Here is a 16,775-nt window from a genome sequence, read left to right on the forward strand (position 1 = left end):
TTCTCTCTCCCTGGTGGATAGAATCTCTGCTGAGCTCCACTGCCAGATGTTATGTGAGCACCTCCTGTCAGCCTTGTTGCTTTGGGCTAGTGAGCCCTGCATGGGGCGAAAGCCAGTCAGGGATGGGGAATCTTCTTTCTGCCAGGGCCATTTGGATATCTATAACATCATTCACGGGCCATACAAAATCACCAGCTTAAAAATAGTCTGCTGTATTTGGTCAGGCTAATCTGGTGAGGTGTGTGATATCAACTTGTATTGATTTTGGGAGTCTTCTATGCCCACAGGCCGGATGTTCCCCATCCTGTGGGAGGAAATACTCAGCTGCACATGTGGATGCAGGGCTTTAAATTGGTTTTTAAGCCTTCAACCTTGTCCTCCATGATCAAACTGTTCTAGAATGCCTTAGTCTGAAGAATGCTTTTTGTAAGACTTTAATGGTGGTCATCTAGATCCATAAAGATTGATAAATTATTTTTCCATTTTGGACCAATTTGTTCATAAAGTTCTGTCCTGATGTGCAGGTTTCAAGAGGGCCTTCAGATTCCTTTGGTTTGATTTACCAATTTTTTATAATATTTATGTAATTTTTACATTCTTCTCATTATTACTGATTATGTCAGTCGTAGTGTGCTTAGGTTTAATAAAAATGAAATTTTTTTTTTTTTGTCATGACAAAGAATTGAATGTTCACATATAAGAGCTATGGGAGGAATAGGGCAATAGTATCCTGAGGAAAGAGACAAAAGAATGAGAAAGCCTGACCGGTGTGGCTCAGTGGTTGAGTGTTGACCCATGCACCAAGAGGTCACCAGTTTGATTCCTGGTGAGGGCACATGCCCAGGTTGTGAGCCAAATCCCCAGTGGGGAGCATGCAGGGGGCAGCCAATCGATGTTCTCTCTCACTGATGTTTCTATCTCTCTCTCCCTCTAAAAACCAATAAAGAAAAAAAATGAGACAGACATACTAATCTAGTATGGTTATATGAAATAACTGTCATATCAAATTGTGTTCAACAAATATTGAATTTCACACGTATCTGTCAGTAGATAAGTGATACTACGTCTTATTCTGAGAGAAATACATATACACATTTAGAGAGAATGAAAATTCATAAGTCCTTTTAAGAGTACAGGTTCTGCCCTGGCCACTTTGGCTCAGCGGTTGAGCATCAGCCTGCGGACCAGAGAGTCCTGGATTTGGTTCCCGCTAGGGGCACATACCATCCACACAAAAAAAGAGTACAGGTTCCAACTGTGACTGGTTTGGCTCTGTGGTTGGAGTGTCAGCTTGTGGACCAAAGAGTCACAGGTTTGATTCCCAGTCAAGGGCACATGCCTGAGTTGCAGGTTTGATTCCTGGCCCTAGTCGGGGTCATGCGGGAGGCAACCAATCAATGTGTTTTTCTCACATCGATATTTCTCTCTCTCTTTCTCCCTCTCTTCCATTTTACCTAAAAATTAATGGAAAAATATTATTGGTGAGAATTAACAACAACAAAAAAGAGTACAGGTTCTATATTACCTTAATCTACAATTGAGACCTTACATTCATTATTAAAGGCTGAATATGAGAGTGAAAGCAATCAGGTGAATATTTTTAAAGGCCGTGAGAAAGAGGTAATTTAGTTTGTGAAATCCAACATTTTCATAAATAGCTCAATTTTATAATAGAAAGCAGGTAGTTGTAGTTGTTTTCTTCCTTCCTTCCTTCCTTCCTTCCTTCCTTCCTTCCTTCCTTCCTTCCTTCCTTCCTTCCTTCCTTCCTTCCTTCCTTCCTTCCTTCCTTTCTTTCTTTTCCTCACCCGAGGACATTTTTTTCCATTTTTTGTACAGACAGAGTGGGAGGGAGAGAGAGGAAGAGAGAGAGAGAGAAACATCGATGTGAAAGGGACACATCGAGTGGCTGCCACCCTCACGACCAACCAGGGCCGGGGACAAACTGCAACCAAGGTACATGCCCTTAGCGGGAACCGAACCCCGGTCTCTCCGGACCGCAGGCGGGCGCTCTAGCCGCTGAGCCAAACCGGCCAGGGCTAAATTTCTAATTGAACAAACATTCCACTGGGAGATGAGTTAAACTGAATGAAGGCAAATGACTTGCCATGTCTTTAGGTAACAAATGATGCTGAGGCTGGGTGTACAGTAAAAGCCAGGGAGCGTTACTATCTCCCAAAATAAAATGGAAGGGTGAATCTTTCAGTGATTGAGATCCCTTAGCAAAAGCTAAAGCTACAAAATTCTACACCAAGATGTAGTTAAAATATTCTGAGTGTCTACAAAATAATATGAATACTATGAGTAGACTTCTTAATGTTTTGTGTCCACATTCAATATGTAAAACACTGTTAAACTCAATAATTTTTTGGTATTGCTTGTGAATTAGAGCAGTAAAATTCAATATAAACCTATATAGTTTGTTATTTTTAAAAGTATTTTCCAAGTTTTTTCTCTTTGGGATGAAGTATTTCTAGTTTAAACAGGTAGTGAATCACTTGGAAATAAATTTTGATCTGAGAAGCTAAATTGTGAAAATTCATTTTGTCACAGGAGGAGGGGATTCTTACAACTTTATTTTGCTGGACTAACTGGAAGGAATCCCATCTATAAAGCATCTCAGCTTCAGGCCGTAGAAACAACTACTCTCCTTTTTTCTTCTTTCCTGGTTTAGCAAACTTCTGACAACAAAACAGACAACATTTCATGATGACAAACATAGCAGTTGCCACACAGGCCAGCAGGAACCCAATCACATCCAGAGAGTGGTACTGGAACCAGGTGAGGTCATGAGAGGCTGGCCGCAGGTGTTTGGCTCCTTTGTGGCGCATGACATACTCGATCCAGAAGACTGCTCGATCTAGAGGCTTCATTGGCTGGTCATGCTGAATTCTTGATAATCTCATAGCATTCTCCTTATATCTAAAGGAGAAACACAAGGATACCAACACTGAAAGTTAATTTTCTTAACCAATTCAAACCATAAAGGGTTTTTGTCAAGCAAATGATTTAAAATACATACCTTAGAATCAGAAGTAGTAGTATATTTTTAGAAAGTTTGACTTCTAAATTAAAAACTTCTGATTGAAAATATTTTAAACAGTGAAGGTGAAAGATAAAGTGGGATTTAATTGTTTTTTTTTAGTAGAGGAAGTGTTAGGAGCCATTTTATAGGCTATATGTTGGGTGGTGGAAATGCATATTTAGGATAATGCTCTAGACGTTTTTAAAGAGGAATTGTATGATGGCAGGGGAAACGTTTCCTCACAAGTCTTTGCACTTCTGTGCTTCTCTTTATAACTCTATTTTTAACCCTGTAGCCAAAATAATTTTCTTGAAACCCATCAGAATATGACACTCATCTGCTCAAAATTTCTGTCTGGCATCCCATCAGATTTAGAATAAAATCTAAATCTGTTCTTTGCCCTATAGGACCTTCCATGGACAGACTTCTGGCTACCCCTTCTGTCATTTTTTTCCATGTACACTCAATTGTAGTCACAATGATCTAGCTGTTCATCGAAGCTGCCAAATGTGTTCTCATGTCAGCATCTTTGCACTTACTGCCCCCTTTGTCCCTCTCCTGGAGCAGTTTTCCCTGCAGCACACCAAGGCTGCTTCTATCTCTTGCTGACATTGGCTTAGCGTCACATCTCAGAGGGGCTTTTCCTGGCCACACCATGATAGCATTTCTTTTATGTCTTTAGTTTTTTTTTTTTTCCATTCCTATTTGATTCTTAGAATTTCTAAATACACTTTATAAAATATACCTTCAATTTATATATGAAATACATAAGAGCATGCATATATTCTTTTTTTTTTTCTTTATTGATTTTAGAGAGAGAGGAAGGGAGAGGGAGAGAGAGATAGAAACATCAATTAGCGAGAACATTGATTGGCCACCATCTGCATGCCTCTCACTGGGGATTGGGCCCACAGCCTGGGCATGTGCCCTGACCGGCAATCAAACCAGCAGCCTCTTGGTGCATGGGTTGATGCTCAACCACTGGACCATATTGGCTGGGCAAGAGCATGCATATATTCTAAGTGATCAGCTCAAAATTAGCAATAAAATGATCATGAAATGAACATACCAATATACCCACTATCGACATAAGCACCTCACTTCTGGACTATTTTACTACTCCTTTCTCCAATTTACCTACTCTCCTGATCTTCAGTATTATTGAGAAAGGTCTTTAAAAATGTCCTATTATGGAGTACCCTGGGGAAGGTTTTTCTGTCCATTTGGAGGATTAAGTCAGCTTGGCTGCAGTTTCCTAGTGTGTGTGAATGAGCCTATTTACCAGTGAACTAGATCCCTGCTACCTGCTTCAGCTTCCCAGATAGATGAGAACAAGTATTTGCAAATTCTGATTTACAAAATGGAGATAAGCAATTCATCAGATGCAGAGTTCAGAAAACAGGTTAAAGATTGCTCAAGGAACTTGGTGAGACATTCAAGGGACTTAGTGAGACCTTCAAGGAACTTAAGGAGACCTTCAAGGAACTTAGTGAGAACATCAACAACATCAAAAAGGACCAGTCAGAAATAAAGGAGGCACTAGCTGAAATAAAGAATAATTTACAGGGAATCAATAATAGAGTAGGTAAAGCCAAAAAGCAAACCATCGATTGGGAATATAAGGAAGAAAAAAACCCAATCAGAACAACAAAAAGAAAAAAGAATCCAAAAAATGAGGATAGTGTAAGGAGCCTCTGGGATCACTTCAAGCGTGCCAATGTTCGCATCATAGGGGTGCCAGAAGGAGAAGAGAAGTAATTGAAAACCTATTTGAAACAATAATGACAGAAAACTTTCCTAACTTGGTGAAGGAAACAGATATATAAGTCCAGGAAGCACAGAGAGTCCCAAACAAGATGAACCCAAAGAGGTCCACACCAAGACAAAATCATCATCAAAATGCCAAAGGTTAAAGACAAAGAAAAAATCTTAAAAGCAGCAAGAGAAGAGCAATTTGTTACCTACAAAGGAGCTCCCATAAGACTGTCAGCTGATTTCTCAAAAGAAACTTTGCAGGCCAGAAAGGAGTGGCAAGAGATATTCAAGGTGATAAAAAGCAATGACCTACAACCAAGATTACTCTATAGGGCAAAACTATCATTTAGAATCGATGGACATATCAAGAGTTTTCCAGACAAGAGAAAGCTAAAGGAGTTTATCACCACCAAACCAGTATTATATGAAATGCTGAAGGGTCTTCTTGAAGGAGAAGAACAAAAATATGAACAATAAAATGCCAATTAATACATATCTATCAACAATCTAATCTACAATCAAAATGAGCAAGCAGAACAGAAACAGACTCATAGATACAGAGAACTTTTTGTTGTTTGCCAGATGGGCAGGAGTTGGGAGGATGGGTAAAAAAGATGAAAGAATTAAGAAGTACAAATTTGTTGTTAGACTGATAAATCTCAAAAGGAAGGGGGGAGGAAGGGCACAATGAGATAAACCAAAGACTTTCTATGCTTATATACATAACCAATGGACATCGACAATAGTGTTGGAGAAGGCAGAAGTGGGGCAGGATTGGGGAGGAGGGGGCTCAATGGGGAAAAAAAGGAGGACATCTGTAATACATTCAAGAATAAAGATAAGTAAAAAAAACAAAAAAAATGTCCTATTATGATTATGTATTTCTACATTTTTTTCTTTTTGTTTAATTTTACTTTGTGTATATGGTCAATTTATTAGTAGGTGTTACTAGTGAATAATTTGTATTGTTTTGAGAGATTAGCCTATTTATCATCTTAAAATATTTATCTTAATTTTTAGCAGTGCGTCTTGTCTAACTGTATCTCATATTAGTATAGCTATAACATCTCTCTATGCTTAATGTTGAAATAAATCCTTTCTTATCTTGTACTTACAATTTTGTATACTGCTATTTAAACATATCTTTTATTTATATTTCACTCATATACACTTTATTCAGAGGTCTTATTAATTTTCTAGAATTCTGCAGAACTGTGTCATAAATGTTGCCTTCAGAAACAAGTATCCCGCCCTCCTAGATCTCTATGGTGTAAGTAGCACTGTACCCCAACCATGAATTATTTCAAGATTAACTCAAATAGAAATTAATACCCAGCCTTGTGAAATGTTCATGTAGAAATGTTTCTGATGGCTAAAAATAGCCTTACCTTTGGGTTTGTTTATCTTTCTTGACAAAGCCAAAAATTTAATTCAGTTATGAAAAAGAAACAGCATTGGAATTGATTTGATATGAAAAAAACCCTTCAGCCTTCTAAAATAATTTTAATAACTCTGACCAGTTTTCTCAGTGGTTAGAGCATTGGTCTGCGGACCAAAGGGTTGCAGGTTTGATATCCTGACAAGGGTATGTACCTTGGTTGTGGGTTAGATCCCAGGCCCTGGTTGGGGTCATGCGGGAGGCAACCAATCGATATGTCTCTCTGACATTGATGTTTCTTTCTCTCTCTCTCTCTCTCTCTCTCTCTCTCTCTCTCTCTCTCTCTTCTTCCCTACCTTCCAATCTATCTAAAAATCAATGGGAAAATATACTCAGGTGAGAATTAACAACAAAACAATTAAATAAATACATTAAATGATTTTAATAATCAAAGTGGTTTGGGATAATTAAAATTTTAATTGAAACTAGTAACACTCTCAAACACTATTATATTTGCAAACTTACTTTTCTAAGACCAGAAGACATTTTCTCTATTCTCTTACTTTTTTTCTTTTACTTATCTCTGTGTCATTCTAAAAATTAATTCAGATTCCCTGACAGTTGCCTATATAATTGCCTGGAATTACAGCACAGATGTAGCAGAAATAGTGTACATGTGTTAAATTACATGGTAATTTATTTTCTTCCTCTGGTATGTATTTGGTCCCCTCAACCATCCTAGCTTCTTCTAGCTACTGAAAGTCACATCCTGGTCCCAGCAAAAGTGCTCCAAACCTTATATTTTCAGAGCCATGATGAAACAGATCTAATGATGAAATCACACCAACTTTATTTCTCCATGAAAGAAATAAAAACCTGTGTACCTCCATAATTTGAAACCCTTGGGGGATCTAAGAAATGTAAGGTTTGGAGTTACAAGATAAAAAAGATAATTATGAAATACTTCCAACTGAAGTCATTTAAGTACCAAATCGGATTTTAAGTCCTATTCTACTGTTCTTGGCAGCTTTAATGACCAAGGTAAAGTTCTTTTCTGTCTACCCAATCAATATTCTGGCTGGATACAGGATTCATAAGGTCTAAAAAGAATAAACAATTCCAAAGTGTTCATTTCATATTTGGGAAAGAGCTCTGCTATGAACAGAAAGATTGAGCCAATTTTAGTATAAAAATATTAGGACTTATTATCAATTAGTTGACCACACAGATGAGCTAAAGACACTCTACCCAACATTACTGACATGTTGGAATGTCATGGAAAATTGACATACAAATTATCCTGGAGCTTAAAAAGACTGTGACATGGTGAGATCTGGTCATTGTCTTCTGCCATCAAGAGGATAAAGCCTTGGAGGGCCATTGTAAAGATTGTTCTCAATGTAGATATTCTCATCTGCTTATGGGAGCACACTGCAGTTGCATTTTGCAAAGTTTAATCCTTAGGGTGAAAGTTTGCTTATTTGGAACACCTTTCTTCTCATGCATAATATTTTTTTTGGAATTAGAGCAGCCAAAGTAATAAGCAATTTTAGGGCAGTAATGGAAATTTCAATGTATAATGCCTCATTGGTGATCATCCATGGATTTTATTTCAGACATGTGTAAGTTTCATTGTATTGCCAACCACTGTCTGATAGCTGTGTCATAGTGCTATTCTCATCTGCTGGGCCAGTTCAATGATGAGCTGGTCGTATTTCTTTCCCGTGGTATGATAGGCTGGGTTTCTGTTATCGGCATTGGAGAAGATGAAGTAGCTACTGTCTTGAGGTTGGGTGTTGGTGCTTGAGTTGTAGGAGCAGAGACAGGGACCCAAGGTGATGTTGGAATACTAGTCACCTCAGGTGAAGCTAGAAAGCAACACGTAACCTTGCCTTTTAAATAGTATATATAGTTTTTGAAATCCAGTCTAACATTCTTTGTGTTTAAATGATTTAGTCTGTTTAGATTTACTGTAAGTACTGACATATTTACATTTGCATCTATTACCTTATTCTACTTTTTTTTTTATTTGTCCAACTTGCTTTTTGTTTCTTTTCTTATTTATTCTTTCCTCCTTAAAAGTATTTTTAATTCAATTGTACTACTGTTTTCTTCTTGATAATACATTTTTAAGTATTCCTTAGGTGTTTCCCTTTTATATATAATGCTGATAGTAGTAATAAATGATCAAATGATGGTCACTATGCTAGACACTACAAATTTCACAGTGCTATTTTCCTTTGTAGTATGAAAAATTTAATCATTAAAAATGTATTTGATCAAAAATTAAAACATCTCCTGCTTGAAATAATACCAGTTAGAGAATAAAAATTTACCAACTAGAATGGGAGAAAGTATTTTCAAATCAAATTTTAATAAGGTATTTTTATCTGTAGTATATAGTTATTACAATTCAATAATGTAAAGACAAATAACCCAATTAAAAATTGACGAAGTATTCAAATAGACATTTCTCAAAGTAAAATAGATAAATGGCCAAAAGCACAAGAAAATATGTTCAACATTTTTTTTTTATCCTCACCCGAGGACATTTTTTCTTTTTCTTTTTTTTTTTTGTTCAGATAAAGTGGGAGGGAGAAAGAGAGAGAGAGAGAGAGAGAGAGAGAGAGAAAGAGAGAGGGAGAGAGAGAAACTTAGACATAAAAGGGACACACTGAGTGGCTGCCACCTGTATGACCCAACCAGGGCCAGGGACAAACTGCAACTGAGGTAAGTTGCCCTTAGCGGGAACCAAACCCCGGTCTCTCTGGACCGCAGGCCAATGCTCTAACCGCTGAGCCAAACTGGCCAGGGCTGTTCAACATTTTTGTCTATAAGAGAAATGCTAATTGAGACCACAAAGAGAAACTGATTCACACCTGATAGGATGGGTACGATAAAAAAGATTGGTGATTTTTTCTATGCATGAACATGGTATATGCTTTCAATTATTTTTATCTTCTTTAATTTCTTTCTTTGGTGTGTTATAATTTTCCACAGAAAGGTATTTTACATCCTTGGTTAAATTTATTTCTAGATATTTTATTTATTTTTTTATGCAGTTGTAAATGGGATTGCTTTCTTAGTTTTCTGAATAAGATCATTATAAAAATGCATGTAAAAATGCAACTGATTTCTGGGTATCTAGTTTGTATCCTGCTACTTTACTGAGTTCATTGATTAGATCTAGTAGTATTTTGGTAGAATTTTTAGGATTCTCTATATACAGTATATTATCATCTGCAAATAATGACAGTTTACTTCTTCTTTACAAATTTAGATGCTTTTTATTTCTCCTTCTTGTCTGGTTGCTGCAGCTAGGTCTTCCAGTACTATGTTGAATAAGAGCAGTGAAAGCAGACATACCTGTGTTATTCCTGATCTTAAGGGAAGTTCCTTTAGTTTTGCCTAGTGAGTATGATGTTGGCTGTGGATTTGACACATGTGGCCTTTATTATGTTGAGGTACATTCCTTTTATTCCCATTTTTCTGAGAATTTTTTATCATAAATGGGTGCTGAATTTTATCAGATGTTTTTTATGCATCTTTTGATAGGATTATGTAATTATTATTCTTCATTTTGTTTATGTGGTGCATTGATTTGAGAGTATTGTGCCAACCCTGCATCTCCAGAATAAAGTTCACTTGATCATGTTTTATGATCTTTTTAATGTATTACTGGATCCAGCTTGCTAATATTTTATTGAGGATATTAACATCTATGTTTATCAGGGATATTGGCTTATAATTTTCTTTCTTTGTAGTGTCCTTGTCTGGTTTTGGTTTTAGGATAATGCTGGCCTCATAAAATGAGTTTGGGAATCTTCCCTCCTTTTGAATTTTTTTGAATAGTTTGAGAAGGATAAATGTTAGTTCTTCTTTGAATGTTTGGTAAAATTTACCTGTGAAGCCATCCAGTGTAGTACTTTTATTTGTTGGAATTTTTTTTTTAAATTACCACTTTGATTTCATTAGTTGTAATTAGTCTATTCAGATTCTCTAATTCTTTCTGATTCAGTTTTGAATGACTGTATGTTCTTGGAATTTATCCATTTCATGCAGATTGTCCTTTATTTTTTAATATATAATTGCTCATAAAATTTTATTACAATTCCTTGTATTTCCGTGGAGTCAGTTGTTACTTCTCTTTCATTTCAGATTTTTTAATTTGGGGTCTCTCTTTTATTCTCAGTGAGCCTGGTTAAAAGTATATATTATTAAAATATCCAGACTACCCAAAGCAATTATTAGATTAAACACAATTCCCATAAAGAATTCATAGAACTAAGACAAATATTCCAAAAATTTATATGAAACCACAAAATACCCCAGATAGCCACAGCAATATTGAGAAAGAAAAACAAAGCTGGAGGAATCACACTACCTGATAGCAAACTATACTACAAGCCTGTAGTAATCAAGATAACATGGCACTGGCTTAAAAACAGACATATAGATCAATGGAACCAAATAGAGAACCCAGAACAAAATACACACCTTTTTACTCAATTGATATTTGATAAAGGAGGCAAAAACATGCAATTGAATAAATATAATCTATTCAATAAGTGGTGTTAGGAAAATTGGACAGATGTGTGCAAAAAAAATGAAACTAGGCTACCTTCTTACCCACACATGGGAATAAACTTAAAATGAATTAAACACTTCAATGTAAGATTCAAAACCTTAGAAATCCTAGAAGAAAACATAGGAAGTAAAATCTTGGACATTTCTTGTAGCAATATTTTTTTGATATCTTTCTTTGGGCAAGAGAAACAATAGAAAAAAATAAACAAATGGAACTACATCAAACTAAAAAGTTTTTTCACAGCAAAGGAAACCATCAACAAAATGAGAATACAATCCACTAAATGGGAGAATATATTTACCAATGATACATCTGATGAGGAGTTACTGTCCAAACTTTATAAAGAAGTTATACATTGTAGGGTAGGTATGGGGGATGGGATAGAAAGAGGGGTGGTGTCTGGGGCGGGGGGAAAGGAGAAACATTTGTTAACAAAAATAAATAAATTAATTAAAAAAGAAAAATAAGTTATACAACTCAATACCAAGAAAACAAACAATATAATTTAAAAATGGGCACAGAACCTACATAAACACTTCTCCAAAGAGAACGTACAGATGGCCAATAGACATATGAAAAAATGCTCAAAGTCACTAATCATCAGAGAAGTGCAAATCAAAACCACAATGAGATATCACTTCACACCTGTCAGAATGACTATCATCAATAAATCAATATACAACAAGTGTTGGCAAGAATGTGGAGAAAGGGAACCCTTGTGCACCGTTGGTGGGAACACAGATTGGTGCATCCACTTGGGAAAGCAGTATGGAGTTACCTCAAAAAATTAAAAATGGAGCTGCCTTTTGGTCCAGCAATTCCACTTCTGGGAATATATCTGAAGAAACCTGAAACACTGATTGGAAAGAATATATGCACTCCTATGTTTATTTTCAACAACCAATATTTAGAAGCAGCCCAAATGCCCATCAGATGAGTGGATAAAAAAGCTGTGGAACATTTACACAATGGAGTACAACTTGGCCATAAAAAAGAAGGAAATCTTAGCTTTTGCAACAGCATGGATGGATCTGGAGAGTATTATGCTAAGTGAAATAAGCCAGTCAGAGAAAGACAAATACCATATAATTTCACTTATATGTGGAATCTAGTGAACAAAATAGATAAACGAAAAAACAAGCAGAATCGTAGATACAGAAAACACTGAGAGCTGTTAGGGGAAGGGCTGAATGAAGAGGTAAAGGTATTAAGCAAAAAAAGTTTTACACACACACACACACACACACACACACACACACCCACCAGTATGGTGATTACCAGAGGGAAAGGGGAGTGTGGGAAAGTAGAATAGGGTAAATGGGGGGACAAATGGTGATTGACTTTGGGTGGTAAACACACAGTACAATATACAGATGCTATACTATAGGATTGTACACCTAAACCTATATAATTTTATTAACACATGTCACTCAATAAATTCAATAACATTTTTGAAAAAAGACTGATGATAACAAGTATTCACAGTGATGTAGAGACTTGGAACCCTCATACATAGCTGATAGGAATATGAAATGGTATAATCTCTTTGGACGTTAGTTTGGCAGTTTGTTATAAAGTTACGTATGACTCAGAATCCACTTTTAGATATCTACCCAAAAATCAATGAAAACAGATGTTCACATAAAAACAATGTTGTATTCATAATAGCCAAATGCAGAAGCAACCAAAATGTTTCTGAACTGATAGATGGATAAATAAAACATGCTATATTCATACTATAAAATATTATTCAGAACTACAAAGCTACAACAGGGAAGAAACTAAAAACCTTATGCTACATGAAAGAAACCAGTTGCAAAAGACCATATATTGTATGATTCCATTTGTAGGAAATGTCCCGAAAGGCTAATCTATAAAGACAGAAAGTTAATTAATTGTTGCTTGAGTGGAGGTTGGACAGGTGGAGGGGGTGAAGACACGACATTTTCATTTTGATGTGACAATAATGTCCTAAATTTATACTATCATGATAGTTCATAGCTCTGTAAACAAACTATATATTTGAATTTTATACTTTAAATAGGTAAATTTTATTATATAAATATTATAAAATCTGTTATGATAATGACAATGAAATCAATTGTTGAGCAAAAAAGAGATTTGTAATTTCAGAAAATTTTCATAGTGAATTTATATAATTTATGATATTTCTTCTAGTCTATCATTCTTTCCAGCTATGGTTCTATCATATTTTTCTAAATGTGTCCTTTTTGTAATTATCTACATAGCTTTATATTTTTTTGTGTGTAGAAAATTTTTGCACTATTTGGTTACCTATTAAATCAATGGTGTTAAAATGTAACTTTGAAATAAATGTCTGATTGAAAATAAAAGTAGATTTAAGAAGGGTTAAATCATGTTAATAATCTCAAATTAGCCTTTCAAAAATAAGATGAAATTTATATGCACCACTGACAAAAAACTTATCTATAAATACTATTAAAAAATATGATACTTACGAAGGGTCATTAATGACTGTCTTCAATGCATTGAGCAAACCTGTACTTGAAATAGTGTTTAAGTCTAGTCTGACAGCTGCTCCCTTGATCTGCATGTGAGCAATGTTATCAGGTTGATCCGCAAACAGAGGAATTCCCACCATTGGGATCCCATGGTAGATCGCCTCATAGATGCCATTGGTTCCACCATGAGTTATAAAGGCTTTGGTTTTTGGATGACTAGGATTGGATGAAATTCATCAAATTATGAATTACAAGCCTTGGAATAAAATGAGAATTGAACAATAAAGGCACTGACAGAGACAATTTATCTGGTAACAGACTGGTATACACTTCAGACTGTGATGTCTTTCAGCACTCAAAGGAAGAGGCACCTAGGTCTTCTGGAGAGACAGTGAAGGCTTACATAGAAGATCGGTGTGTTTCTTGTGATTTGAAAATGAATAAAAATTGCCAGTGGACAAACTGAAAGAGAATACTCTAGATTAAAAAAAGTGTAGCCTGGCAAGTGTGGCTCAATTGCTTGAACGTTGCCCCATGCACCAGGAGGTCCCTGGTTGGACTCTCAGTCAGGGCACATACCCTGGTTGCAGGCTTGATCCCCAATAGGGGCAGTGCAGGAGGCAGCCAGTAGATGTTCTTTTTTTATCTATGTTTCTATCTCTTCCTCTCTCCTCCTCTCTCTGAAATCAATAAAAACATATATATATATATATATATATATATATATATATATATATATATATTTTTAAAGGGTATGCAAAAAGTGTTGGGGCATATTGAAATATATTCTCTTAATAAAATAGTGAAGTCACTGAGTGTGATATGTAGGATATCAAGGCAGTAGGCAATGGTATGGCATTGAGCTAGAAATCAGAGGAAGGAAGAGCTACACATTATAATGAAATATGTTATTATATGTTCAAAAGGAGATTTCTGAATATTTTCCCAATGGAAAATGGAGAGTCATTGGTAATAGAAGAGGAGCTGATACTTTTCAGGGGTACCTGTACACCCTTATAGTGGGTTAAAGAATTGGTGTAAGGAGAGAATTAGGAGATAGAGTGATGATCAGGAAAGTGTTGAGATATTCTCTGTGACAGGTAATTACACATGAAATAAAGATATTTTGTTTGTGGCAATAAGGAATGTGACCGTGTAAACTAAGATGCCAACTGTTACAGCTTATTCTTTTCCCCTAGGACTGGGAAATATATTAGGAAGTTCATTTTTATTTTTGAGGTTATCAAAAACAAATGTTCAATACATTTCTTTCCTATTGAATTGTTTATCATTCTGGTTGAATTGACTCTGATTTCAGTGTTTTCCAGAATCTTACCAAGAAGGTCATTCTGGGGAATCCATTCATAGAGCCGAGTATTTGGCCCTAAGGTGTCTGGTTTTTTGCCACCATATCTCCATATAACCTGTTAGAGTAAAGAAAGTACCATATTTTTTGAGTCAAACTACAGAGTTATATTGTGTTAGAATTCTAAATAAATTAAGAGACATCAAGTTAAATCCCTTACATATTACAGATAAAGAAATGAGAACATGTTAGATGAGAACCAACAGAATACTGATGTAAGAGCAGTACATACTTGTATTATGTGTACCTATTTTTATTTTCAGTCAGGTATGAATGTAATCATGATGTTTCACACTTAGGGGTAGACAAATGAGATTATCAGTGACAACTCAAGCATATACAAAATTTTAGGTAGTCATATAATTGTAGTGCTAAATCCAGCAAATTATTAATAATCTATACACTTATTTTGTTTTAACTGTTTATTATACTAGCTCTCATCTTCCAGATTTAATGTTAACCTGTTTATTTCTTATTGAAGTGGTTTACTTATATTCACTAGTTTTATAAATTATTTTATTAGAGTATTACATCACTTGATTTATAAAATCAATGCAATCAGCAATAAGAATGAAATCATTCTGATATTTAACAATGTGTCAATAATAAAAAATAATTTCTGCTTAATGAGTATGTTTAGCATCTTTTTAGTTTTCTAATTAACCACCACCTCCAAGTGGTAATTTTTACATAAAACCAGTATTATTACCCAGCAAGGACTGAAAATTTTCTTAAAATATAGAAAAGTAAGCCCATTATCACTTCATAAATAACATTCTACATGTTGAAAAGATCAAATATGATGATGATGGTAGATTTTAACTGACTATTAACACTTCAAAACGTGCTACAATGCACTGATGGCATTGTTTAACAGGGTTAATTAATTATAAATGGCCAAGCAATTTCTAAGTACACTACTAAGCTGAATTCTAGTTTATAGATGGGTAACATATATTTGCTATGTGAGTGTTAAAGTTACTTCACGTTCTCAGCAAATTAGTATAGGTGATAAGGAGAAAGGTACATTAGTTAGGAAACTAAAAGTAGTTCACAAATATCCAGAGACTTCAAGTGTATTTTATGTATTAGAATAATTTACTATCACAATTTATGGAGAAAGGAGGGCATCTGAAACTGTCCCATGCTAGGCTTTCTTCTGGTTGACTCATTTATATATTTTCTTCTTCTTCAATCACGAGAAGTTATTATTCTGAGGGTTGTTCTGGGGCTACATTTTGTAAAACACAAGGTCACTTTGAGGGCTGGACCCTCCTCCACTCTTTCTTTTATATCTTCCTACTTCAGAATTCAGCAGGGTCCAGCACACCAGGAAGGGTTTCTCTTTCTTTTCTATAGGCCAGTTTTTCTCTTTCTTTTAAACTCTGTGGCTGGTTTGGGTACTTGGACGTAGCTTGGTGAGCCCTGGACATCCTTTCTCTGAATAGCACTTTGAAACACTGAATAGGCCTCATCCAAAATTCAGGAAAAGTAAGAGAGGCCTGGATTACCTGGCAAGCCTAAAGTGTATGGTGCCTTTCAGACTGTTATCATTCCCTGTTTAATGTTACTGTTAAAATTTAATTCCATTCTGAGAACACCTGTAGTGTGTACTGTACCCTAGGAATCCTGCAATGAAATGGAGCAAATGACAGAATAGAATTTGGTGATATCTGTACCTGCCTACAATACTATTATAATACCACACTTCACATTGTACCTCGTAAATATACATCTTTGTGATCACAATGTTACTACTAAAGTTACTGTCCATCAGAAACACCTTCTGTATACGTTAGCACCTGCCATGTGTATTTTGTTTTTCAAATTGCTGAGATAAATTGGAGCTATCATAATAGTTTACTTTCATGTAGAAATTTCTGTAATCAGACCCTTTACAGAGTTCAACACACTCATTAGTTTTCTACTGTTAAGTTCTTTATCTAACCTTTTGAGGAATCTGGGCAAGGGCTGATGCAATCACATTGGCAGTTTCTTCTGTCAGGTTACTGACCATTGACCCCAGGGAGAACACCACAATACCATTTTCTCCAGAGCTCTGGGCGAACTCTTCCATTTCCTGTGAAGGAAGAATTTTTCCCATCACAAAAGAGCAACAGCACAGTAAACACTATTGAAAGCATTGGTATAAATAACTAAAGAGAGAAAATTAAGTATTATAA

The 16,775-nt window shown here is 35.5% G+C and overlaps 1 protein-coding gene across 3 annotated transcripts in view; it reads right to left on the reverse strand.

Moving 5' to 3' along the window:
• Positions 1–2,639: 2,639 nt before the first annotated feature.
• The window catches only part of LOC118628783 (UDP-glucuronosyltransferase 2B31-like), a 28,956-nt gene continuing 14,820 nt past the window's right edge, over positions 2,640–16,775 (reverse strand). For all 3 annotated transcript variants that reach the window (XM_036259739.1, XM_036259754.1, XM_036259746.1), the window contains 4 exons: positions 16,541–16,672; positions 14,563–14,650; positions 13,224–13,443; positions 2,640–2,919 (listed from right to left, as the gene is read on the reverse strand). In XM_036259739.1, coding sequence (XP_036115632.1) covers positions 2,640–2,919; positions 13,224–13,443; positions 14,563–14,650; positions 16,541–16,672 — 720 coding nt within the window. The remainder of the gene's footprint in view (positions 2,920–13,223; positions 13,444–14,562; positions 14,651–16,540; positions 16,673–16,775) is intronic.

Source organism: Molossus molossus, unplaced genomic scaffold (assembly GCF_014108415.1).
Source record: "Molossus molossus isolate mMolMol1 unplaced genomic scaffold, mMolMol1.p scaffold_m16_p_1, whole genome shotgun sequence".
Taxonomy (NCBI): Eukaryota; Metazoa; Chordata; class Mammalia; order Chiroptera; family Molossidae; genus Molossus; species Molossus molossus.